Source organism: Anser anser, assembly GCF_964211835.1.
Source record: "Anser anser genome assembly, chromosome: 1".
Taxonomy (NCBI): domain Eukaryota; kingdom Metazoa; phylum Chordata; class Aves; order Anseriformes; family Anatidae; genus Anser; species Anser anser.
Window position 1 is genome coordinate 120,062,906 of NC_139720.1, and position 27,390 is coordinate 120,090,295.

The 27,390-nt window shown below is 41.3% G+C and overlaps 1 protein-coding gene across 3 annotated transcripts in view; it reads left to right on the forward strand.

Annotated features, from left to right (window-relative positions):
* The window catches only part of MED14 (mediator complex subunit 14), a 61,791-nt gene that overhangs the window by 20,446 nt on the left and 13,955 nt on the right, over window positions 1-27,390 (forward strand). The window contains exons 14-33 of one of the 3 annotated variants that reach the window (XM_083821164.1): window positions 380-574; window positions 1,159-1,293; window positions 1,743-1,819; window positions 3,271-3,431; window positions 3,706-3,852; window positions 3,941-4,032; window positions 5,161-5,313; window positions 5,549-5,818; window positions 6,652-6,807; window positions 7,346-7,457; window positions 8,103-8,234; window positions 9,381-9,563; window positions 10,224-10,459; window positions 11,139-11,318; window positions 11,525-11,632; window positions 12,068-12,193; window positions 12,758-12,947; window positions 16,573-19,847; window positions 21,759-24,182; window positions 24,863-24,925. In XM_083821164.1, coding sequence (XP_083677290.1) covers window positions 380-574; window positions 1,159-1,293; window positions 1,743-1,819; window positions 3,271-3,431; window positions 3,706-3,852; window positions 3,941-4,032; window positions 5,161-5,313; window positions 5,549-5,818; window positions 6,652-6,807; window positions 7,346-7,457; window positions 8,103-8,234; window positions 9,381-9,563; window positions 10,224-10,459; window positions 11,139-11,318; window positions 11,525-11,632; window positions 12,068-12,193; window positions 12,758-12,947; window positions 16,573-16,646 — 2,727 coding nt within the window. In that variant the 3' untranslated portion in view covers window positions 16,647-19,847; window positions 21,759-24,182; window positions 24,863-24,925. Of the gene's footprint in view, window positions 1-379; window positions 575-1,158; window positions 1,294-1,742; window positions 1,820-3,270; window positions 3,432-3,705; window positions 3,853-3,940; window positions 4,033-5,160; window positions 5,314-5,548; window positions 5,819-6,651; window positions 6,808-7,345; window positions 7,458-8,102; window positions 8,235-9,380; window positions 9,564-10,223; window positions 10,460-11,138; window positions 11,319-11,524; window positions 11,633-12,067; window positions 12,194-12,757; window positions 12,948-16,572; window positions 24,183-24,862; window positions 24,926-27,390 lie in introns of all 3 variants that reach the window. The other 2 variants (XM_083821165.1, XM_083821163.1) reach the window with 2 other exon arrangements.

Here is a 27,390-nt window from a genome sequence, read left to right on the forward strand (position 1 = left end):
TTCTTATCTTTTGTTCTCAGGCAGTTTGTAGCAGTAACTAACACTAGGAACAAAGTCATTGCTGTAATCCTTTTGCCTCTAACCTTTCTCTACCTACTCTAATTCAGTGGGTTTGTTAAGCAGTTAGGTTCATAGAGAGGAGGTGGCATAAATATTTATTACTCAGCAGCTTTAGCGTTGTTTTCTTACTTCCTGAAAGTTTAGTCTGCCTTCTCTTCTTGGATCCCTTTCTTAGCCACAAGTATAAATATCTTAAAAAAAAAAAAAAAAAAAAAAAAAAAAAAGAGTATGTTTTCTTTGAAAGGGGGAGGGATAGGAACTGATGTAGACATATTCTTAATTGAGGGTCTTGTTGATTTGTTGTTTTGTTTAAATATAGGTTGTAGAGATGTTTGACGTTTCTGGCAACCCCACAGAACTAGAGTACAAATACCATTTTCTCTCTGTGAGCTACGCTGAAGGAGATGACAGCCCTGCTACTGCACTTCTTTTGCAGCAGTTCAAACCAAACATTGAAGAGTTGGTACTAGACACAAAAAGTGGGAAACAAATGAAAAGTGGTGTCAAGCGCAAGGTACGTGCTTCAGAAGCCTTCGGGCTAGTTCTAGAATGTGGAAGCCAAACACATGTTCTGAACATTAATACCAGTTTTAGTATTGTTTCAAAGTTTGTGTGGCTGACAACTGACATTGAGGCTTGCTTCTCTGGGCTAGCTTCCCTGGGGAGGTGTCAGGAAACTATTTTGCAACGATTATTGTCTTTTAATTGGTGCCAGGCCTTCTCAGTTGGTCTGAAGAGCCAAGGCAGAATACAGTGCAGAGGTAGCTAGATTAGCTTGTATAAGCAAAGTGCTTGTATCTGCATGATATGTTTTGTACCATGTAGACCATGTAGTCTCTGAAAGACTTGCGGGGGCTGATAAGAGTTACTTCGGGTCAGGTTGACCTGGCTTGGTGATGTGTAAATACCATTTTGAGGAAGGAGGTGATTATTAAATTACTTCAATTTCTGTAGCTCTGAAGTGGAACGAATCCTTTTAGGAGTTTGTGCTCAGGGTATGGTTCGTTTAAAACTTGAATGAGTGAGATTGTTCTCTGACATCTTTTTAAAATGTTTACTCCATATGTGCAAGTACATTTATCTTCATTTTAATTCTAGTTATCTGGTGATACATGTTCCATAGAACCTAAGAAACCAAAACGGTCGGGAGAAATGTGTGCCTTCAATAAAGTCCTAGCTCATATCGTAGCCATGTGTGATACAAATATGCCATTTATAGGGCTTCGTATGGAGGTACGTATTAAGAAATATTTTGTTTGCTTCTTTCCTTCCACTGCTCTTGATTCTCTTGTCTAGATGTGACTTTCTGGAGAACTTACGGACACGTTCACTTTGTAGCTCTCTTGCTAGCTGACCCTGGGTGGCTGATGTTCTACACTGGTTGCTCTATTCCAGCTGTAGCTGGTTCTCTAATACCAAGCACTAACTACAAAACACTTGAGAAGTTTAGGGAAAAGGAAAAATGAGAGGATAAAAAAGATCCTTGTGGGAGGGCGTGAGAGACAGCTTTATACCAGATTTGCACAGCCCGTTTTTTGGCCTTCCAGTGCTTGAGGGTGTGAAACATCTGTCACCCCTAGAGAAAGGAGAAAAAAAAAAGACGAAAAAAGAAACTTGAAAAAGGTACTTACTTTGCTTGATTTGTTTTTGCATGGGATAACGTTTTTCTTTTTCATTTGTAGTTATCTAATATGGACATTCCTCACCAAGGAGTACAAGTAGAAGGAGATGGCTTCAGCCATGCCATACGTTTATTAAAGTAAGAGGATATGCTCATGTGTCTGTTTTCATTACTGTACATAAGCTTGAGAGAAAAAAGGATTGTTTGGAGAGTAACGCTAAAAATGTTGGGCGGGTAGAGCGGAGGGAGTTCGTTTCATTTCATTTTAACTATTGTGTCTTGCACTCCTGTGTGAAGCAGTGCTGTAGAAAGAGGAAAGCATGAGTAGATTCGGAGCCAACTGTAATTTGTTTCTGTCATTAGCCTAAACTGGGGAGCTCTGAAAGCAGTCTCTGACAGTTCTCAGTCCTTACATTCAGGCAGTGCTAAGGAAGATACAGTATGGTGGTGACTGAGGAACATGTAATTGCAATTTTAGATCAGGTCAGAGGCCTACTTACTCCATGTGTTATTTAACATTGACCAATATGTAATACTGCAGAGGAAAATGCAAGGAATCCTAAAAAAAGACAAACTAAAGGTTAAGAACTTGTGGAGCAAACATCTGAGAATAATACACTAATTTAACATGGAAAGGGACCTGTGGAGGTCATCTGGTCCAACTTTCTGCTCAAAGCAGGGCTGATCAGCTGAATTTTCCAGTCTCCAAGGGTTTTGTGGGACAGATCTCAAATGCTGACCAGAGGGGAGCGGTCGCTTGATTTGTCTGGCTATGCTGATACTAATACAGCCTGGGATGCAGTGGTCTGACACTGATGCAAGGGTGTGCTGCCGACTCCTGTTCAGCATCTCTCCTGGACCCCCACACACTGTTTCTGCAGAGCTGCTACCCAGCCAGTCAGTCCCCACCTTGAGCTGTTGCATGAAGTTATCTACTCCCCAGTGCAGGAGAATTTGTTTTTGTTGAACTTCATGAGGTTTCTGTTAACTCATCCTTGAGCCAGCTGAGGTCCCTCTGAATGGCAGCCCTGTCTGCCAGCTTACTGAGTGCTTCCTTCAGTTTGGCAAACTGTATCATCTGCAAACTTTATATTCCTTTGCATCATGTATGTTGTTGAATTTGTTTAGCAGTATAGGTCTCTGTGTTAACCCCAAAGAATAAAGAAGAAAAAACAGACCTTCTAAAGCATAATCTTCTTTTATGCTGCTGCAATATGTAGTGGTATAAAGACATCAGTCTTAAAAAGGTAGGGCCTGGTGCCTCTGGCTAAAACCTTTATATCAGTGTGCTCCTACTTTCATCTGGAGACCAGGACAATTCAGCAGATCCCTTAGTAGTCTTTAATTCACAGGTGTTAAGACCAGTTTTTATATGTATTCAACTCAGAGTGCTTTTATAACACAGTTATTACAGTCCTTGAAGAGGAATAAGATATCTATCTGCGCAGTCCAGCTGTCTGTCTTGCCATTGGTTTGTTTATTCTTTCACATCCAGACTTAAAAGACTTCCAGAAATTGTAAAAAAGTAGTATTTTGCAGTTTGGGGGCTATACTGTGTACAACTGAGGACCTCTTTTCTTCACAAATAGAATTCCTCCCTGTAAAGGTGTAAATGAGGAAACGCAGAAGGCTCTGGACCGATCTCTTCTTGATTGCACTTTCCGATTACAAGGTAGAAATAATCGCACGTGGGTGGCTGAGCTGGTGTTTGCAAATTGTCCACTTAATAGCACTTCATCCAGGGAGCAAGGTAAGGAAGGTCAGGTAAATCTTGCTTTTTTTGTGTTTTACATTGTCTGCTCCAGTATAGTTCTCCTGTTGTGGTGATATGGATAACCGTCTGCTCTTAAGAATTCTCATGAGCCACAGTGCACCTGAATCAGACTTTTTTGGCTGTTGAGTTGATGCACTTTGATTATTTAAGTATGCTTCCTGGTTGCTCGTCGCAGTTCAGTCATAGTCTGTAAACTGTGGTTTAGGAACTACTTGTTTAATCAGTATTTACTGTTCTCCTAATGCTGCAGGACCAACCCGTCATGTTTACCTGACATACGAAAACCAGTTATCTGAACCAGTTGGAGGTCGCAAAGTTGTTGAGATGTTCCTCAATGACTGGAACAGTATTGCTCGGCTGTATGAATGTGTCCTGGAGTTTGCACGATCCTTACCAGGTACAGAAATAATCCCCTCGTTTTTAAAAATTGTGTTTACCAGATTACTACAATTTTTCTCACTCTCTTTTCCCTCCTCTCTTCAAAGACATACCTAACCACTTAAACGTTTTCTCAGAAGTTCGTATCTACAATTACCGAAAACTTATCCTTTGTTATGGAACCACCAAGGGGAGCTCAGTAAGTAATTCCTAAGTGCATTAAAAATGTATATTTGAAAGCAGAATGGGTAGGTGTAGAGTTCTCAGAATTGTGCTACAAAATATTTCCTTGCATTACATTATTGTGGAATTAATGTTGATGAATGTAGAAAAGACAGAAATTAAGGGTGCTGGATTACTGACTTGCTAGGTTCCTAAATGTCTAGAATTTTTGAGAATTTGTATAATGTACTTCAGGTTGCGTGAAGGACAGTTAATGTGCTCCTGGTTGGTGAAAGCTGGCACAGTAGCTTTTTTCTAACAAATGTGTTGCTACTGCTCAGTGTTATACTGGGATATGTCGATCTTTTCATCTGAACATAGCTTATGTGCTTAATGCTGCCTTATTAGAAAGGATTTAGTTTTAAATGTAGTAATGTGCTTTCAAATTATGCAGTCCTTAAGTATTTTGTAGCAGTACTGTTCTCTTGTTCAGAAGCCTAGCTTATTCTGTAGTATTTGAATTTACAGCATATTAATTACTTTGACAACTGACTGTGTACTTGCTCACACCCTTGCATTAAATGCAGGGTAGAGGTGGCAGTGACTGCATGTTTATTACAGACAAAGAATGTATTTTTGTGTGCACCTGATGCAAAGTAGTTGACGCACTTGAAATTTGCATCCTGAAAGGATTTTGTGTTCATGTTCTAAGCTAAATTTTAAGAGTATTTCTATATGCATTTGATTATGACAGTTAATCTGAGTAGCAGTGTGGGTGTTGCGTGTCACTTCCTTACATATTAGCAAGCGTGTGTGATATGGCTGAGAAAATCAGTCTACCTCCAGCAACTCTTAATCAGTATCTGTAGTGTGAATCTCTCGAGTTTAATTTCCTTAATCTCACCTTTGTTGAGATTGTTCATTTTGATTGACTTGACAGAGTAATTGTCCACTTCTATGGTTGACAATGTTCCAGCTAGCTAAATGCATAAGCTACGTCAAAGCTAACAGCATTCTTTTCAGAACCTCAACAACTTGAGGAAGTTGAGTTAGGAACCTGTTGAGGTTTCATGAAAAGTGGGGAAAAATGACAGCAAACCAGCTTTCTTGTTATAACCTCTTTAATTCTGGTTTCCAAGATCATTTCATGTTCTTGATGTTGTAGATCAGCATTCAGTGGAACTCCATACTCCAGAAGTTCCACATTTCACTGGGAACTGTTGGCCCAAACTCAGGTTGCAGCAACTGTCACAACACAATTCTGCACCAGCTCCAGGAGATGTTCAATAAAACACCAAATGTGGTGCTGTTGTTACAGGTAATGTTTTAAACGCTTCTCTCAAGGAAATTGCAAGGTAAATAAGAGCTGGGTTCTGATGAAACTCGTCTTCAAAATTAGGTGTGTATTATGATTGCTTATGAATTTCATTGGCAGAAGGTGTTTTGGGGAACATTATATCTTTCTTGCCCTTATCCTTCCCCCCCACCCAGATTTTTGCAGACTTGTACTTAAAGGTAAGCTACCTCGTCTCTCAATATCTGTTCTCTTACAGGTACTGTTTGACACTCAGGCTCCGTTAAATGCCATCAACAAACTTCCAACTGTGCCCATGCTGGGTCTGACTCAACGCACCAACACTGCCTATCAGTGTTTCTCAATTTTGCCACAGTCACCCACGCATATCAGGCTGGCTTTTAGGAATATGTACTGCATTGACATCTACTGCCGGAGTCGTGGTGTGGTAGCGATACGTGACGGAGCATACAGTCTTTTTGACAACAGCAAAATAGTTGAAGGATTTTACCCTGCACCTGGATTAAAGGTGACTATTTGTATGTTTTCTGACATGTATGTAAAAGCGAGCTTCTAACGTGAAGCATGGATCTGATGTGAAGAGCTTTTGTGAAGAGCTGTAGTCCTTCCAAAATGTTGAGCGCAGGAGGAATTTTCTGATTTGTATGTAAATTTGTTAATTAGCTTGAATTAAAACATTTCCTTTAAGAAAGCTAGCATCAAATATCAGATTTTCTTTTCTTAATTAGGTGATCAAAATAATGTTGAGGCTTTTTCAGGGAGGGTTTTTTATTAGAACTTGGTGAATCTTTGTGATTAGTTTGCTGATTTTTCTTCAATCACAACTGAACACTGAATTGCTTTGGGTACAAGAGAATGCTATGGAGGAGATGGCCTGGGCTTTCATAACCAAACAGAGCAATTGTAGGGGTGGTACAAGAGCCCGATAGGTTTTGACTACTGATGAGTTGTTCTGTAACAGCTATAGAACTGCCCAAGTATAGGAATGGGAAGAGACATTTCCAGTTGTAGACTTTTCCTTGCTTGTAACAAAAAAGAAGAATGTTGGTATTTCAGGTAACTAGAGATGTTTCATATTAATGAGCAAGGTTTCTTGTTTGGTGGTGATGAAAGGCCCCTTTATTTTTGAACGGAAAAAAAAGGGGGGAGGGAATTAAGTTTAAATATCCCCTGAGAAACTCTTTATGAATTGCTATATTTTGTAAACTATTCATAATGTGTGTATTAAATGCCCGCTAGTAGTTCTACTACTGCTAACAACCTTAGGAAATACTGTGGTCATTTTATAAAATGAGATGTAAATGGAGAAACTGTTTGATAACAAGACTGATTTATCCACAGACATTCCTCAACATGTTTGTTGACAGCAATCAGGATGCACGAAGACGATCTGTAAATGAAGACGATAACCCACCTTCTCCTATTGGAGGTGACATGATGGATTCTTTGATATCACAGCTTCAACCCCAGCAACCACCACAGCAACCACAACAACAGGTAGCCTACAGACAAAATAAGCGTTTGTCTTCCACAACTGTGGGTTTTTAAGAACTTGACTTCCAAACGCACTGGCAATAAAAAATGGAAAGGGAGACGACAAAAGTGTTGTGCGGTGAATTTGCCCTTAGGGCAAACCATTAATTTATTTTGTCATTTCTCATTCCAGTATAAAAAGCCCACAGCAGGTGAACAGCAGCTGTGGAGGGTCACATGAGACTTGCTGCTTTAGAAGCAAAGGACGGAGGGAGGGAAATAAACTGTTTAAGATAAAAGATGTGGGGAAGGGACAGAGCGGGAGTCAGGAGGCATCTCTCTATAATGTGGTAGATAAAAAAGAATGAGGTACAGGTACGTTATGTCTCGGAAGAACTACAGAAAGACCCTGGAAAAAATAGTGACCTGTGAGCAAGGTAGTGTAGTGAGTCGAATAAATCATAGGTGGGAACCAAACTCTCATTTAGTATTCTCTTGCATATACTTACTTTTTTAGTTCAAAATGATCAAAGACTTTTGTTGTCTTGTTTGACACTTTCAGCCGTTTGCAAAACAGGCAGGAGCATCAGGAGCATATCCTCTTACTTCACCACCCACCTCCTATCACAACACAGTGACACCTTCTCCATCTATGATGCACACACAGTCACCAGGTAAGACGGCTGAGAGTGTGTATGCTAATTGTGTACTGGCAACACACATGCTGCTTTGTGCGTGTGCATGGTTTTCTGTCATTTGAGCTGTGTTTAGCTCCAAGCTGGCCAATGTAATGCACCTTGTGACGTGGAAAAATAGCAAAGTCAAGTCCTGCCAGGCATGTTTTGAAAGTACCTTTGGAGCTTTAAAAAAAAAAAAAAAAAGACCCTTGGCAAAGATGTCATCTTGAGCTGTGTAGTCTTTGGGACCATTTAATTCTTAAGGCTTACCTCTTGCTTAGTCAAAACCTGTTCATTCTAAATACCTGCTTCTTCATAAAAACTTTTTATCACCAAAGCCTAGCTTTCTGTTCCCAGCTGTTACAGTTCAACAGCTGAAAGTATTTAAGTTTGGGGAAGGGCTGGGCAAAGGGGAAATGCCATTCTTCAAGTCAAATATCTTGGAAAGCTTTTGTGTAGTGAATCAGTTTGGAAAATACAATCCTCATGCATGTGCAAAATACAGCCTTTGAGTGCAAGCACAAATCCTAATGAATCTTGTTTGCTGTCTCCATAAAAAGCAGAGAGCTGTAGCAGTTGATAGAAAAAAAATTGACAGAAAAATGGGAAATGTGTGTGTTGTGATGTTGTATCTTTGATTAGGAAACTTGCATGCTGCAAGCTCACCTAGTGGAGCTTTAAGAGCACCATCACCAGCATCCTTTGGTCCAACACCTTCACCTTCCTCCCTTGGAATCACAATGGGACAAACAGCTAACTTTGCCAGCCCACATGGTGAGTTCCTTACTGGCATGTCTGTATATAGAGACGGGGAGAGCACATTTGCTGCTTGAAATTAAGTGTTCATGGGCATACTTAAGTTAATTGGGGAAAAAAATAGAGTTTTGTAATTGTCTTAAGCAGCTGCTTTTATACGTGTGGGTGTAACTGTTAACAGCAGTCAAAAGTAGCTGCATGGCATGTTGAGGTCTTTGCTAACATTTTAAAAATTGTCTATCAATTGTTGTTTCCTGGTTACTAATGTGGGAAAATTCCATGTGGACTTGTAGCTGAACCATGGCTGCAGCTTCTAATGAGCACTCTCTTGTTAGAATAGTTGCTTTATTTGCACTAAGTTTACTCAAAATAGAACTGGAACAGATTAGAAATTCAAATACTTGCAACTTGAAAACATTATCGAAGTCTTGCTGATTTGACATACATACATGGAAGCAACATGTCTCTCAGTCCTTTCATTTATTATGTTTTTTGAAAGCTGCCAAAACAAGTGTTTGTTGTAATCACAGTGCATTGGAAACCATTCCACGGATTACAATCAATGAAAGTTCAGGTAGTAATTTTAGCACAGCAATAAAATTATTGAGATAAACTGAGAGAGATATACATTAGACTGTTTAAGAAGCTTGATCTGATCAGTCATTATAATGGAGAACCAAACCAAAGGTACTTTTGCAGAGATGATTACAAGATAACAGCATAGATTAAGAACAGTCTATCTGAGGCTTTCATTTACTAAGGAGCAGCAGAAGCCCAAGTCTAGATGCAAGAGCTTTTTAGTTTTGTTTCAGTTATGTTAAACACACGGATTTGCTTTAATGTACCCTTTGAATTTTTTATCTTGATTTTTTTTCTCCCCATTACATTTTATCTATATGGTTGTAAAATGTAAAAGAATCTAAGGCACTTTCATATTTTGTAGATTTTGATAAGCATTTTGGAAGTGTTCAAGGTGAGGTTGAAAGGGGCTTTGAGCAACCTGGTCTAGTAGGAGGTGTCCCTGCCCATGGCAGGGGGTTGGAATTAGATGATCTTTAAGGTCCCTTTCAACCCAAACCATTCTATGTTTCTATGAATTTATAGACTTCTAGATTAGAAAACCTTGAATCTTTTTTAAAGATGATGGTCTTGTAACATCTGTAGGTACCATAGACCCAAGCTCACCTTACACCATGATGTCACCCAGTCAGCGTGCAGGGAACTGGCCAGGATCTCCCCAGGTCTCTGGTCCATCACCAGCAGCACGGATGCCTGGAATGTCACCAGCCAACCCTTCCCTTCATTCACCTGTCCCAGATGCCTCTCATTCCCCACGAGCTGGAACAAGTAGGTTACATTATTAGTGTTAAAGACTGCAAAACACTCATGTTTAACATTTCTAGTTTGGTAGGTTTGTGTCTCAGCCTAACAGTCCTTACTGTCTTTGTGTATTAAAATATCTAAGGAGTTGAAGCCTTTATTCCAGCCTAGTTCAAGTCTTTTATAACAAATTGGAAAATGAGTTGAATCATACAGCATAAACGTCAAGAGGATTGATGCATCTTGTTGAACTACAAAGATTAAACTATGGAGCTCCATTACTGAGAGAAAAATCTTTGGAATGAAAGCTACGATAACCATATTTACCTTCCCAAATAGTAACTTTTCACACTACAGAGCTGTAATGCTGCTCTTGCAAGACTAATCTAGACATCTTTAGATCTCATTCAGTTTGTTGTACAAAGCTGGTATCTGGTGGCATGTTGAAAAAAGGGGAAAAGGGAGTAGGATTAAATTTAACTGAGACTTTGCATCGGTGGAGGGTCAAAGCTCTAATTCTTTGACTTTGCTCTGCCTATCATTAGTTAGCCAACTTCTTAAATAAGAAAGATTAAATTTTGGCCAGGGTGCTTGTTGCTTGTATAGTTAAAGCTAACAGAGTGAATACATGTCTTAGGTTTCACCTTAAATCCTTCCTTACTACAAGTACTTTTTCCTTACCAATAGGTTCCCAAGCAATGCCAACGAGCATGCCTCCACCTCGTAAACTACCTCAGCGCTCTTGGGCTGCATCCATACCTACAATCCTCACCCACAGTGCCTTGAATATTCTGCTGTTGCCCTCTCCTACTCCTGGGCTCGTGCCAGGACTAGCTGGCAGCTATCTTTGTTCCCCTCTTGAGCGATTCCTTGGATCAGTTATTATGAGGAGACATCTTCAGAGGATCATACAACAGGAAACGGTATGGTTTAGGCTGTTTTAATACTGATTTGCAAGTCTGACTTAGTAACTGTTCTTTTTAGTACTTCTGTACTCTGTGTCTTTCAAATCAGACACAAACTGCTTCAAATATAACAAGTATTTGCTATTGGACTTGTTATGATATACTTCTGAAACTTGTCGTCTCAAGCATCTAAATATAGAGAAAACATTTAGTTCTTTTTATTTTCCACACAAATAAGAAGTGGAAAACCTATTTGGTCGGGTGAAATAACTGATACAATAACAGGACTATGACCAAATTTTCTGATGCCCTGGCTTCTGTGAGTTTATCACATCAATTGTGAGTGAACTAGAACAGCCAGAGGGTTGCTATGGATGCCTCTGCTTGGCAGGAATGCCCAAGAAATTAGTTACCAATTGACAATAACTCAATTAGTCATGAATGATGCTTTAGGGTGAGACAGACAATGCGTGCCTTTTTGCTTCATTGGCGTTCATTTGGTAATAGAGAAAGAAGCCAAATCTTGCCTAAGGTTTGTTCTCAAGGCAATTTTACCTGTATACGTACAGGTCACAGAAATGTCACATTTCTTTTTGGAAGCACCATAGATTGACCACTAGAATCTTCAAAGTGAATGTATGTGTTCTCATACAATTTAATGAATGACTCATTGAATGTAATTCTTCTTTCTGTACAGCTACAGTTAATAAACTCCAACGAACCAGGTGTGATTATGTTTAAGACAGAGGCACTGAAGTGCAGGGTTGCTCTCAATCCCAAAACCAACCAGACCTTGCAACTAAAAGTAACACCTGAAAATACAGGACAGTGGAAATCGGAGGAGTTACAAGTTTTGGAGAAGTTCTTTGAAACAAGAGTACGTACTTCAATCAGTAACATTTATCGTTTCTGTGCATTGCTTTCAATCTTGTGGTGTTTTAAGTGGTTCTGCTTAGTTTCACTGGGATATGTCCTTAAGGGCTGGGAAAAAAATAAAAAATTAACAGTTGTGCATGCTGTTTACCATATTAAATGGTACAGCTGTTATCTAAATAGGCAGTACTAATTGGTGTATTTCTTTAGGTTGCAGGACCACCTTTTAAAGCAAACACCCTAATAGCCTTCACAAAATTACTAGGGGCTCCAACGCATATCCTCAGGGACTGCGTTCACATCATGAAACTTGAGCTGGTAAGTTAACTTCTATGTAGTTCACTCGACTCCAGTTACTGTATTACAAAAAAAAAAAGAAAGGAAAAAAAGGTGCCACATCTTTATCTCCAAACACGAATTACTTTCTATATATGTCACTAAGTGTTAATAAAGAAGTTCTCATTTTACTATTAGCTCTCTTGGAAATTCCCAAAATTTCTCCTGTAAACTGATCATTTTGAGAAACAGCAGGCATGTTACTGAACAATAGGCACACGTAGCCTGGCTGGAATCTTTCTCACTGTGTTCTTGTTTGCCATACGCTCAGTTCTTTCAGTTACTCTGACTTGTGCTAAACCTGGCAACATCTGTAGAGGAATGTTTCACTTTCTAACTCTTCCCTAGTTTGTAGACATGTATGTCACTGACGTGAGACTTTTGCTGTTCTTTCTCTGTGATGCCCTCTCTAAACAGTTCCCTGATCAGGCAAGTCAGCTGAAATGGAACGTGCAGTTTTGTTTAACAATTCCTCCCAGTGCACCGCCAATTGCGCCTCCAGGAACACCCGCTGTTGTGCTGAAATCCAAAATGTTGTTTTTTGTAAGTAGAGCTATCTGTTTTAAAATTTTGTGGGCTGCGTGTCTTTGAAGTCACCACTGGTTAGGGGCAAAACATACATGTGCTGTCTCTGGCAATCGTAGTAGCTAAAAATGCTCTAATGTCTGGAAGCCTAGATCTGCGTGCATCTCTTCATGTTTTGTGCTTTCAAAGAGATGTTGACAATATATCCTAAAGCTCAGTTTCCCCTGAGCTGCAGGTATCTTCATATGCTCAACTTTTGGTTGTTTTGTTCTTTGAGGCACTTACTGCCTTGATGGAGTGATGTACATTAGCTGTGCTGAGAAAGGAGAGCGTGAATGAGATGGTTAGAGCAAAAGTGCAGGTGTGAGCTCTGAGGCAGAGCTCAGCGTAGGGTGGTCTCGAGAACGAAATAGTTTACTCCTCAGCGATAACTTCTCTGTTACAGGATTGATGTGTGAAAACTGAAGGTGTGGAACTGCACACTGTGTGTAGGTCTAGAGTGTTTAACCATATGGGAAGTTGTGCTGAAGTACATTGTTCAATTTAACACAGTTCTTGTGTTTTGTTTTTTTTCCCCCACAGCTCCAGCTAACACAGAAAACGACAGTCCCACAGGAAGCTGTTAGTATTATTGTCCCAATTATTTATGATATGGCTTCGGGTACAACTCAACAGGCTGACATTCCCAGGCAACAGAACTCTTCTGTTGCTGCTCCAATGATGGTTAGCAATATTCTAAAGAGGTTTGCTGAACTGAATTCACCACGACCAGGTACTGTACATGTCCAGTAGATATATTCTCTCCACCCAGACATCTGTGACAAATCTCCAGTGTAAAACTAAATCTCTCTTAAGTCTGAATTCTTCTTGGTCCCTGTTATACTTCTTTAGCTATCACAAACTCCTGATATGACAGGCAATACGTAACGTAATAGCAAGTACTGGCAATGCAGCAGAGTTTTATGCCAGAAGGTTACACTGGTGATTCAGGCTGAATATCACTATCAGAGTATTACTCCGAAGTAATAGGATGCACTTCTTGTTGGCCCAACTCTTGCTGCACAGTAGGAGTTAAAGTTTTTACAAATGGGCCCAGAATGAATCACAATAAATATGCTATGGTCAAGTGTCAGTTTTCATGGTTAACTATGAAGTTATTAAGCTTAACGGTAGAATATAAAGGGATGTTAAAAATAGTTATCAAAACTTGTCCATGTGCTGTGAATGATTAAAAAGTAATTGGTGTGATTGTATGCTTCTTTGTCAGTGTGTACACTAGCAGAGGCGCATACAGTTCTATCCACCAAACGTGCTGTGAAGTGTTTGAGCTAAATAGATTGTTCTGAATGTTCATTGGCCTGTAGGTAGTGCACTGTGAGCAGCATCGTACTTTGCTTTCCCTCTTGTTTGTCATGCTTTTTATTTTTTTTCAATATCTGACAACACTGAACAGCAGTAGCAGGTTCTTTGGGCAGAATGTTGTCTGTAAGCAGTGGTTTGGGGACCTAATACCCAAGTGGTTCAAAAGAACAAAATCTTTCAGTTCTGCTGTAGTTGCACGCTGAAGATTGAAGCGTTTTTCCAGTAACCCAGTGAATAGTTTGAAATTGTGAATCCAGAGGTTGAATTCTCCTTCTGTATAATTATTCATCGCGTTATGTGGTAATTTTAACAATGCCTGATGGTTTATTTCGATTGCTAGAACATGAGTAATGTTTATCTTAAATTGGTATGGATATGTATACATTTTTGGAGAACTGTGATGAGATTTAAATTAACGTTTTCTGTTTAACATGTAGTAATAGTGTAGGTAAATAAGAGAGAATAGCTTTGAGTTCCCAGTAAGAGTTCTGTATAGGATAGAACTGTTGGTTGAATAGCACTTTTATTTCAAAACACTTTGACTAAACTTCAAGTGTTTCTTTTGGAAGGTGCTTCCCCACTAAGTTCCCCTAATGGGGAAGGGTAGATGCTTGTTTTGCTGTGTATTATTGCACTAAATTGTGTTTTAAGGTAAACCCTTCACAAAATGCTACAGCATAGGAAGTAATTGGCAAAGCTGCTCTTGAGTATCCCAGGTGAGATGTCTTCTGGAGATCATTAGGTAGATTAGGATAGACAACTTCTGTTTGTCACACAAGTCTGGAAATAATGCAGGACTGCAGTACAGGGAGCAGAGTACAGACAGGGAAAAAAATGCATGTAAAAAGAGCTTCTGGCCTCAAGAAGGACCTTACCCCCAGGCAAAGAAGAGTGCGGCCAGCTGAGCAGAGGATGTTTCTAGTAGGCTTTCCTCTAATTTCTGAAAGAAAGGATGAGTCTCTGTTGATTTCTCCCACCAAAAGTAGGATCTTTCCTGAGGACACTTAACGTGCAATTTCCTGTATTCTTATTGTCAAAATTTACATTATTTTATCTGACAAAAGAGAAAAGATACCTTCTTTTCTTTGGCATTGAAGGTGATGGGAGAGCCAGCAGATGAAAGTAGATAGCTGGAAGACTTCTTTAACAGCAGTACATGGGAGATCCAAAATGCATATCCTTTCTCTTATGATGCTTTTGTGCTGTGCTCAGGATTTTCCTACCTGTGTTAGCTCTTCTGCTGCATTAATTGCAATCTGCATGGTTAAGTGAATTTTTAACTCTTTCAGTCAGGAAGGAGCAGGGCTTCCCACCATGCACGTATGATATTATTGGCACTTCCATTGTAACCCGTAATCAGTGTTGCCTCATTTTGGCTGTATCTTTTTTACCTTTCTCTCTTTGTGAGAAAGTATTTTGTATTCAGCTTAATTTTCCTCTTAATAAAATGGTAGTAACTGAAAAGCGAGTTCTTTTGGAAGAGTTTTATTTTCAGATCTGTGGACAAGCACGTTATGCTGTGTTTAACAGTAAAACGCTGGCTCGTTGCAAGTACGCTGTCTTTCTGAGATCACTTTACCAATGCCTCCATGGAGAAAAAATGTTTGATTTTGGGGAAATAGTTTTATGTGAACTGAGATGGAATCGATGTCCTGGAATAACAGGGTTAAACTTGAGCTCTAAGCCTACAATCTGCGTTATGTAGTGGACTGATGTCTGGTAAGGAAAGTCCCTACTGATGCAGGAGGTGACCCGTAGAGAGGAGCTCAAGGGACTTGTGTGATATTTCTTAAAACACTTCACCACTGAGCATTGCCTAATGTCTGGTTTTCAGTGATGCAGTGGATGGTATTTTAGCCCTGATTTGTAGCTTTGATATGATGATGACTTGCCCAAAATAATCCTGGGAGTCACTAGTTTGGCAGTTAGGATTAATACATCCCCACGTGCTCTGCTCTCATCTCTTTGCTCACACAGCTCCTTCTTCAGCAACAAAATGCAGTCTCTTCTGCTTGATGCTTCTTGAAATATGCTGGAACAATTCAGCCTGCGGTGACAGGGTACAATAGTGGCTATTAATTGTATGCTGTTATCAGGAATAGTAGATGAAAGTTACTTCTGTCTAATAATGCTTGATCTCTTGTTGGGCTATGTAAATCCTCTTGATTCTGTTGGTTTTCATTTTTAAAGCTATTTCAGAATGTGTGTGTCTTTTTAAAAAAAAATATTTGAAACTTGAGACAGCTATGGCTGATTTTTTCTGTTTTCAACAGTTTTAAGCAAAGTTTATTTGCTCTGCGTTTTATTTTGCAGCTTAGAAGCCAAGGCTAGAACCAGAGCAATTCAGTTGGGTGGGAAAATAAAATAATACAATTAATTATAAAAAAAAAAAGAAGACTTATGCCCAGTCTTGAAATTAAATGTGTTTTCAAAACTAGACTTAGGACAAAAGAACATTTTCCAGCTGTTTCATACTTGAGTCTTCTGAAATGTTTAGTTTCTGTTCTTAATCAATGCAAATGGAACTTGAAAAAGGTTTTGTTTTTTTGTCTTGATAAAATGTAGCACTCTTGATTTATAACATACATACAAATATGGATTGCAGTGCCATATGTGATAAATTCTATCATAGACTCATGACGCTCAAAGCTATTAAAAGTTCAGAGCTGCTGTCAGTGGCTTCTTGCAATTTCGTGACCAACAGGAGGAAGCTGAACTTTCTTCACTTGAAATAGTTTCAAATCCAGACTTCCCTGGAGGTCACTGGAATTTGCAAGTTGCAACCACCGGTTATTGTGAACCCCTTCTATCATCGTTGTGTTAGCTGAACTTGTAAATTATTGTGAACTCCTCCCTGTATTAGGCTACGACAGCAGGTAGTAGCCACACTATAAAGTGTGCCAGCAGGCAGAGGGCACGTCCCAGCATGGAGGGAGCGCGAGTAGCGCGCTTCCTTGCCTGCTTGTTAGAATTAAGCCCTGCCTGTTGCTCTGCTGTTGCGTGTGATGCTAACATGTCTTTTTTCCCTGTTCCAGGTGAATGCACAATATTTGCAGCCGTTCGGGATTTGATGGTTAATCTTACGCTGCCCCCTGGTGGGCGTCCATAGACACTTTTAAAAGAAGGCTGAAAATGAGACAAAACAGCAAAAAAAAAAAAATCTCTCTGAAATTAAGCCTTCAATTAAAAGAGGACGTTCTAATTTTACTTTTTTTAAGAGCTAACTAATAAACTGGCAAACTTTCAGGGATGCACTTTCATCAAAATGAGTATCACCACGACTTTTGTATAGTGCTGTTGTATAGTGTGTTTTAATGGGAGACACTTCAGACTAGGTAATAGATTGAAGTATCAGCTTGCTGGTAATAGATTTAATATTCTGTTTTATACTATACAGAGTATGAAAATGCCAAACTTGTTTGTTTTTTGTTTTTCTTATGTTTTGGTGTAATAGTCTTTTTTTAAGGCAGGTCTGTCATTTTTGAATACTGTAAAACTGTGACAAACTTTATATTGAAGCTGTATTTTAATATGACTGCTTTGAATCCTTAAACAATTTATTTGGGCTTGTTGTAAACATGTCCCCAAAAAGCAATATTTAATAAACTGGATTTAAAAAATATTCTTAAACTGGATGTTGTATAATCTTAACCGTTATTCCTTTTCTGCTGTAGTTGCTGGCCAGATCTCTTGTACTCACCTACATGGCTATCTCTATATGTGACCCCATTTCCCCCACAAGCTGCTAATTTAATATATATATATATATATTTATCCTATGGTTTTGGTTGGTTCTAAGCCTTCAGAAAACAATGTTTATTCATTCTTGTTCATTCTTATTGTATAAGTATCCAGTAATTACTTAGTGCTTCATTTCCTACGTTTGTAAGGAACTGCATTTGTTCTGTCCCCAAAGTCATGTTTAGTGATAGGAAGCACCTTTTTTCACCTGTTTATAGAGCCCTCAGACACCTCAATAATAATAGGAGAAGTTATTAATCTTATTGTAAAGGCAGGTAAGGTAGAAGCTTGAATGTATGCCACGAAATTGGAGAGGACGATCCAAAAAAGTTGAAGATGACCAAGAAAATAACCACAGAAACAATCTCACGCTTACTCTTTGAATTGGATGTGGGTAACTTTGTGAGTGGTGACTGACGGCTGCTGTTGTAATCAGAGAAAATTTCTGTCCTTTAGAATTAGTCTGTCATTTGATCATTTGTCTTCATGGATTAGTATGCTCAAATACTAAGCAGAAGGATGTTTCAAACTAATTTTAAAAATCTTTTTGGGGTTGTATTCTAGCTTACCTTGCTAGATTTGAGGCTCCTATTGCCCCTACGACCGTCACAAGGCTTCTTTCTTTATTCTTGAATGAGTCTGTCAAGGCTCTTACGTTATTTACAATCATTTCATTGGATTCTGCTTCAGACTGCAGCCTTGAGCCCGTGGTTTTGAGTGTTGGTACTCTATCAGTAAGTACTGTTCTAGCTTGGTTGTATCTAACAGGTGATTACAGTTTGTTTCTGAAACACAAAACTTATCCACTGGAGTGAAAACCCTGGCAATCTTTAAATGTTGTTTCTGCTAATCAGTTGGGAAAGATTTTGTAGTTCTGTCTTTCTCAACTCAACCAATGCCATCAGATTGAGAGGTGGGTGTCTGAAAAAGACTGGATATTTTGCTGGAGATTTGGGCTGGGTTTGAGGTCTGAGCATTCCCAGGCCAAAACGAAGCTTTCTGCTATGCAGAGAAATGTCTGCTGTTGTTTGTGCTCGTTGGCAGCTGAGTGTACTGGAGGACAAAGGCCCCACTGAACTTCAGCACTTGAAAATAAACGTGGGGGTGTCCCCACAGGGTGGCGAGAAAACAACGCATGTAAACTAGTGACAGGTGGTTATGAGGTGATATTCCCAACCTGAGACTGTGGGGAGATTAATGAATTTTCGTGGCTTTTTGTGTGTGTGTGTGTGTGTGTATATCTGTATATACACCACTTCTGTTAACGTGCACCACATCTGAAGCCTTTATCCTAAGTAATTTCTGAAAGAAAAACACTACTAGAAGAAGGAAGCATTTCCCACAGCCCAGCAACAACTCAGTTCCTTTCAGAGAAGTAACCTTGGGTGTTTACAAATGTAGTTTTAATTTTCATTTTTCATGTGTTCAGTCTAGTTTTCTGGTAGCCAACCAAACGTTCAGATAAGGAGCTGAATCAAGGTGAGATTTGTTTGAATTCAGTTTAAATCGCTTGTTGTCCTTGTATGTTTGAGTGTCCTGCAGTTTGCCTCTGAGATTGCAAATGTTTTAACTGAGTTTTCAAAGACTGCAGGAAACAAGTTCTGATGGTGAGTATTTGAGACAAAACAAAGCTTCATAAAACCAGAAGCTGTTTTTCTTTCAGGAGCTTTAGTTTGTCTCTAAGCATGTGTTTCATCTATTAGTCGAAAGTTACTCCAGCTAGTGGGCATTTTAAAGCAAAATCTATGTGGAAAAATAGCTAGTACAATGGACTACTGGGAGAGTAATTTGGATCGTTTGCGTTAGATGTATGATTAAACTGTCAACAATGTCATTTCAGAAGTTGTGGTATGCCAGCTATTATTTTAGCTCAAGTGGTTATTGTTCTCGTTGCCCAAATTTTCCAGATACTTACAGAATTTCAAATGTTTTTAAGGTAAGAATGCGTTTCAAGAAATTAATGTGGAATTGAAATGTGTTAACTGCATAATATCTAGGCTGTAGTTTCAAAGCCATGACTGTTGTATAACGCTGTCATAATGTAAGTGAGAGACGTGTACATAGGTTAAATTGCATTGACTTCAAATACGTGGGTCTTTTCCTAAGACATCCCTAGAGCAGCTGATGGTTCATGGGCTGGGTAGATCCTAAGCAGTGTGCTTAATTTTTGGGGAAGTGTTTTTAAGACCTCAAGCTCGTCTCCACAAACGCCACGAACTGAGGAAGCGGTGCTGCGGTGCCTGACTGTGTACTCCCAGCCCCGCACGTTCTTCCAGAGCAGTAATTAGCGTCTTTGGGAAATGACCCCGCGTAATGGATTTTAAAGGAAACGTCCGGCTGCTGCTGGGAGAGATAAGAGATGCTGAGTGAGGAAGGATTGTGCTGGGGGCTGTGAGGAGCAGCACAGCTGCAGACAGCTGCCATCGCGCAAGACAGCTGTGTCCCTGTGCACAGAATGGGGTTTGCAAAGGGGCCTCTGGGGGTGGCAAATCCCTTTAATTTCTGCAAACATCAATTCATCTCCTGTTTGTCTGAGACCTGGAATCATGCTCCTTGGGCCTAAAATCAGGTATGTAGAGATGCTCTCCACTACTGTGTTCGTCTCCTGCTGCAGATGGGTGCTTAAAGAACAAAAGGTTTGCTCCCCACCACCACCTCTTGCTGTCTGCAGGTTGGGCACAGTATGGCACAGGCCACTTGCAGCTGGTCAAACAAGGAAAGATTTAAGTCCGAAGGAAAAAACTGTTTATTCAGAGACACTGTTGGTGAGCAAACACAGCCCGTGGGCTTCTAGGCATCCTAAAAGAGGATTATTCAATTTGTTTCATTTACTTTAGATGACGTGCCCTTGAAGCATCAGTAGTATCTGCGGGCAGGCAGTGATGTTAGAGCGCACATCTGAAGCCCGAGGTGACCCGTGAGGGTTGTGCGCTCTGTAGGACGGTGTGGGCAGATGGCAGCCTGGGGACCCAGCAGCGCTCCTCAGGCCTCTCAGTTTCGGAAAGTCACAGAAGTGAGGCTGACCGGACTATTGCCAAGGAGCCCTCTTTTCTTTCATGACACAGTGCTGTGCAGCCCTGCATTGCCCGAGATGTCCGTGGGCAGCGGCATCACCTCGGCAGCCCACTGGGAACGAGCAGCCGCTCTCCGTGTGCTGCTGAGATGCCGACCCCGGGCAGGCCACCGCAGGCTGCTGGGACAGTTAGCTGGGCACAGGGCGTCTGCGGCCCTGTGGTGGCACTGCTGCTTCTCCTCGGGGGCGAGGGGCTGCACTGAGCTTTGGAAAGGAGAGCTCCTGCTGCTGCTGTTTCTTCCTGGCTTCAGGAGCCTGGGAGGAAGACTCGAGACTTGCTGTGCGAGTTGAAGAAGGTGCCAGGGGGTTGACTGCTCGTACGGATATAAAAAAAGGTGAATGAGGGGGCTCTGCTTTGAGTTTAGTGGGGAATATTGGCCTGTTGGTGGCATCCTGTCTTTAAGCTCAGATCCTTTGCAGGTAAATGTGCCCTAAGATTCTGTTCATAAAGTTAGCAGGCTCCATCTTGAAGGTGCATGCTTTTGCCTAAACGCCCAAGTCCCCTTGGTATTGCCCTGGGGGGGCTCTCGGAGATGCTCCAGGCTTCGTGGTGCACACCAGAGGTGGTCAGCCACAGGAGGCTGCGGGCACCATTTTGCCCCATTGCTGGCTTTTGTGAGCAGCTCCACTCCTAGGTGCGGTTATATAGCACCTCAGACACTGCCTGCTGGCTGGTGCTCAGTCAGCCAAAAAGGAATTTATTTTGCCTTTTTTTTTTTCTCCCCATTCCACAGTTTCTTGGAGTTTTTTGTCCTACAGTTAAGATTCTGCATGCGTTGCACCGCAGCCCTGGAGGACATGAGTTATCCAAGCTTACACAAGGAAATGGTTGAAAACAAAAATAATGAAGCCAACCTGTCATTTTCAGGTTCTGGAGCAAATGGAGTTATTTTAATGCTCATTTCTGTCTGCATAGCTTGATTTAATGCCATAAGGAGAATTTAAGACATTTATTCACTATGGAGTTATTACAAAATTACACTTTCATCCAAATTCTAATTCCCATGGAGACAGCTGAGTTGGGAAGCACTGGCTTTTGGATTGCTGCCTTTGTTGTTGTTTCAGGGCTCTTTTTGTAATAGGAACATTGTTGTGTTTTTGCAAATCCGCGTATAGCACCGTTAGGCTAATCAACAGCAACCACCAGAAAGGGATGCTGACTAACCTGCATCGCTGTTTTAGTTCAGAGCTTCTCACACCTTAGTCCTTAAAGAAAGGAGGAAAGTGTGATGGTTGGACCAGATGATCTTGAAGGTCTCTTCCAACCTTAATGATTCTATGAAAGACAAAAATCTTACTCTGATTCTCAGATTTTCCAGTTTTTCCTCCCCCTTTGAGTTGCATAGACACTTAAATAAATAAAGGTAAGCACACACAGCCCCCAGTCCCATCCCAAATCTTTTCTAGGTTGCCCCACATGTGGAACCATGCGGGATTTGCCTGGTTCAGGGGCTGGCAGGCTAAATGGAGCTCACACCAGCGTGCTGTGAGGCGAGCTGTCACGAGGAGACCAGCTATGGAGAATTGACTCGCATTGCCCTTGTGCGCGAGAGGAACTCCAGGAACCTTCCACTGTGCCCAGCGCTTCTTTTTTTCCCTTTTCTTTTTAATACTAACGTGGTTCTGAACCCATGTTGAAAGGAAAATGTTTTCTTTCACCCTTTAAGTTCTGGCTGTGGAAGGATGCTTAAAATGTATACTCACTCACTGTATTTTATCCTCGAATTTATCACAGGTTGAGCCCACCTGCTAGCCCTTGGGACCCTGCAGTTTTGTCCCAAGTTTGGCTGCTTCCATAATATTTTGCACAGAGAAATTGGGTCATGATTTTAACACCCTCTAATGCCTCTATTGTGTTCTTGGACCTCCGGGTCTTTGGGCAGAATCTGATGCAGGAACCCTAGGAACAAAAGGTAAATAATGACTATGGTTCACTCATGAACCAGTGCTCACTTTTGTGATTTCTGACCTCTAATTTTGGACAAGCACTTACAAAAAACGAGCTGTCAGAATCCCATTTTCCTGCTCTCCAAAAGAGCCTGTTTTTGACAGTCTCTGCTATTGTCTAGATAACAGCTTCCTCCAGCCCTCCTCCACGCAGAGCTCTTTGTTGTTCTCCTCCATAGCTCGGGAGTTAAAATAAAGCTTTTAGCAAATCTGGCATTTCCTCCTCCTCTGCTCTGCTGTTGTCACAGATGATTTTATAGAACAAATCTAATTTTACCTTCAACAAGCCTTGTTGTTGTTTGTTGTAGTTTTTTGTTGTTGTTGTTTTTTTTAATAGCAATTCTTATAATGATAGTGAAAATATTCTTTTACATGAAGTGTTGATTTTGGTGGAGAATAATATCCCTCAGCCTGGCTTTCTCTGCTGTCCACATATTTTTGTAAAATTTGCAGTAGGTTTTCTATTTATATGAATACTTCTGACCTCACGGGTACCTAGGACGCGAGGATCAGTAAGAAAATGAAAATAAACATTTATTTTCCCCCTTTAACATGTAATATATTGCAGTTATTGGTTACCTGGCTCTGCTGTACGCTCAGTGGGGACATGTGCCTATCCCTTCGGATGGAACATGAAAACAGCACAGTATTTCCAAACCAAGGCTTGGTGTTGGAGGGGTTTCCCACCTCTTTCCTCCTTGTCCATGCTGAGGAAGGTCGCCTGCTCTTTGCATGGTCTTCCTCCATCTCAGTCCTGGCCATCGGTGCTCCATTGCCATCATCTGGCCTCCTGTAGTCTTTAATCTGAAGGATTTGGCCCCCCAGATTGTCTTCATAAATGTTTCTGAGGTGGAAGCTGAGTTATTTTCTCAGTACTCTCAGCACAATCCTCCCGCGGGCTCCACATTGGAAGCAGCAGAAATGTGAGTGCCTCCCTTCAAACTGAGGGAGCACGGTGATGTGGCCCAGCACTTTTTCAATGCTGCGGTGTAAAAGACAACTCTAATCTCGGGAAATCTTTCTGTCTTGACCGTGGAAGTAGGACGGTGACTTATTAAACATTGATCTTCCGTTTCAACCAATACATTGAACGCAACAAGCGGAGGCCGCCTCTGTGGCCTTCGTGTTGGACAGAAGCAGCTGGGGTGGGTGCAGGGGGCACAGGCTGGGGACACGGTGCTGACACGAGGCCGATGCACGACACAGGGCTGGAGCAGCTGGGTTGGCCCCTGTTTGGGCAGCTCCACCTTCAGTCACAAACACAGGTCACAGCATGAGGCCATGAAACGCCCATGACATGGAGGCTGGGTGAGCGCGGCAGCACAGGCGGCTCCGTGGTTGCGGTGGCTTCAACAAGCCACAAAATGGCCGCCCCGAGGCTCGGCTTCTGTGGCAGCGTGTGGTAAAATGGAGAGGTCCCCAGATCCAGCTGGTCACAGCCTGGGCAACTTTTGACACAGAAAGGGGTTAAACATCACGGTAACCTGTTGAAGGTGTTCCCTGTGTCTTGGTCTTTTCTAGATCCCTCCTCTGGGTCACAGCTTGTGCTTTTAAAATCATTTCGACCTCTGTAATTTTTTGGCAGTTTGGGGGAAGAGCCCATGAGTTCAGGAGAGTTTATTTCTGGCTAGAGAATGCAGTTTCAGATGAGACATCTGATACCAAGAAAATGAGGCGCGTCTTGTGGGAATACTTCGTTCTGTCAGAATATTTTTGTCTGTTTATTTCTGCTGCTCCGGCACTTACAAGAGATGCTGATTACAAAGAACTTCTTGAAGGAAAGAAAGGCAGAGGTTACAAGGCTTTGAAAATTAGAAACACAACCAAAAAAAGAATTTTAATAGAGACCGAAGGAGAAGAGCTTGAGCAGGAAAGAAAATGAAGGTAGGAATGTAAATTTATTTATTTTCTAGCTAAAAGCTGTGTTGTATGCTACAGGGAACCTCGTGAAGGAATTTGGAGAGAGGTGTGATTAAAAGACTTGAGCTTTTTAGATATTTTTTCCCCTCCACCAAAGGCCTAATTTAGGCTGTGGTGACTACTGCCTGCTACAGAGCCCTGGAAATGGTGACGACTGGGGCTTGGTGACCCCTGCCAGCACTCAGAACGTCTCGGCAGCGGTGGGATTTGCTCAGAACCAGGTCCGGGCCGTGTAAGGGCCACACGCAGGCTGGGAAGGAGGAACTCCATAAAGGCAGCTGCTGGGTGGATGAACCCCCAGGAACCTCTGGGACAAAAGGGGGGGAAAAAGGGAAGTGGAGGAGGAACTAGAAAGTTTTGTGATGTTTACATCTAGGCTGCTCATTCAAGATGAGGAAGCTGGTCCCGTGACAATGACTCCAATTGCAAAAGGCCAGAAACTCATTTTTTTCCCCCCTTAGGCATGATAACCTCTACAAAAATAAAAAAAAAAATTAAAAAAATAAATCCACAAGCATTTATTTGGTGATTCTGATAGACACTGCAGAATAGCACAGTTTTGCCAAGGAAGAAGACCCTTGAAGCAGCACCGTTGCTTGAAGTAAGGGAGTTTTGAAAGAAATATTTTCTAATTGATGTTTCAGATGACTACAACTGAAATAATCCTGGATGCTCTAGAGAGGAGGCTGCTGTTTGTTTACTTTCTGGTAGGAAGATCTTTTTCTCACAAGGTAACAAAAATAAGCCAGTTTCTGGTAGATGGCATCACCTTTGTGAATGTCAGTGGTATGGGAACCATTTTCCTGCAAATGCTTTTACTGGCTGTCCTTTTAGGTGCATTCATTCCTATTAGCCTTCTGAGTTTATTAATACTAATTTTTAGAAAATATTGTGTATATGTTTTTTGAAATCTCCTTTAAAAGATGGAAAGAATGTATTTCCACTTTTTAATAAAATTATGTTTTTAAGAGAGGAATGAAACCTCTTCTACCAATGTGTCATTTATAAAGGTTGATGTAACAGTGTGTGCCTGTGTGTGTGTACATGCAAGTATGCACAAAGAGATCAAGACCAATTTACATAGGGAGTGTTTATCTTCCTTTTTGCCCTTTCCTGTTCTGCCTCCTCACCCCTCCACTTCTCTGCATGATGGGCAGGCGACTGCACTCCTCCTTCTGCTGCATTTTCCTTTCAGGTTACCCCCAAGCTACTGTGACCACCTGGGTGCCCCCAGGCTTTCCTTGGGAAAACAGTGTTCAGAGATGCCAGGCAGAGCCTCTCTGCTCCCCAGGATAGCTCCTACAACCGAGCTCTCGCCTCCCTGAAGATTTCTGTCAGGCAGAGCTGCACGTTCCCTACCTCAGCTTAGAGAAGTGCTCTCTGCAGAGCCAGGCCCGCCTGGCTCCCATGCAGCTGTGGCAGCTTGGCTGTGGTGAGCAGTGTGGCAGGAGTCCAGCTGCCTCCCCAGCTCTGTCAACTCGCTGAAATGTTTGAGATATTGACGATAATTGCTACAGCTGTTTTGGTATATTTTCCCTCCTTTCTTCCCCCCTTCTTGCAAAAGAGATGAAGAGTGACAGAAATAGATTCTTAGGAGCTGAGAGCTGTCTGATCACTTAAAGGGTTTTTTATTTCCATACTGCTCTTGTACATTAGTCAGGATTTTGATGGATGGCCTGCTGAAGGACATAGTTAGCGCTCCCTTTTAGCTCTGCTGTGTTCCAAATGCTGTAATTGATTATACGGGTATTGGAACAGACTATTTTTCTTTTTATGAGTTCCCTGGGCACTTTGACCACAGCATTTCAAGGAAGTAAAACAAGGGGGATGATCAGGCAGGTCGGCAGATAGGCAGCACTCAGGTCCTCCAGAAGCCCATGACCCTACAGTGCCGGCTGTATGATCCCAGTTCACTCACTATGAATTTATCTTAGCCACACCGCCTATATCCCCTTTGCCTAATGTAAAGCATATGCTCGCTAAATTAAGGGCACATAAATTTGTCATCATAAATTCATGCACTGGAGCATAATTAAAGCGGAATTTGACAGCCTTTCTAAAAACATTTGGTGCACCCATTAATTTTGTCTCCCTTATGAAGCATTCTAAGGTATTTTATGATGTGTATTCATGCCAAGAACTTAGCTATGTATTTTTGATGATGTTGGATGACATCGATGGCATTACTAAATTTGATTGCCAGCAGCCTCTGCTGTGAAACTGTTATTCAACAACAGAAGAATCTTTTTAACTCTGAAAGTACATCAACACTGTAGTCCCTATTAAAGGTTGGGATTTATATTCTAAAAGCTGTCCCCAGGCACTCCAAGCATAGATGCTGCTTAGTGCTCCTTATTGACCTATCTGAGACCAGAATTACTAATAATTTTGTTAGACACTCATCAGGATCACAACACTGTCAGGGCACTGCATGTCTGTTCCTGTTTTGGCCTGCTCCAGTGCTCTCTTGTACCTGAACTGCTGGAAAATCAATCTTGTCTGACAGGACTGTGTTCACCTGGGCTTTTGGCAGCAGCAGTGCCAGCATCCATGCTAGCTGTGCATGAAAAGGAGATGCTACACTCTCTGCACTCAGACCAGTGACACTGCACACCAGCCCCGTTCCTGCAGGGACACAGCTTCTGCAGACGTACTAGCTTTCATTCATTCCTCTTCCACCCTTTGCCCTGTGAGCTGCAGAAGCCCTTTGTATTTAGGGCCTTGCAAGTAAATGTAGCTCCTCCAAAGAAACACCTTGCATTACTGGCAGTTCCCCATTTATTCCACTTCTTTTTCTTCTGACAGATTTGATAGCCTACAGTTTCACTTCAGTCATCACGGATCTCCCTAATTTCTGTCCTGCGATAGGGGTGAAGGGGTACATTTCTTTGTAAGGTGAGAATTCATAAGACCAGAGCTCTGATCACAGCAAAGAAAACCAAAAATGCCAGTCACCATCAAGAAATCTTTTTATTTTTTTCCAGGAGAACATTTATGAAGTTTAGGTCAAACCATTCACCCCACCATAGCCATAAAACAGCATCAGTAGTAGGATTGAAGTGATTGTTGTTATTGTGGGTGGTTACTTTTTTGGTTTTGTTTGTTTCTTGAGACAGATGCTCATCTCCTTACAATAGACATTGGCTGTGTCACCTCCCTTATAGCTGACCTA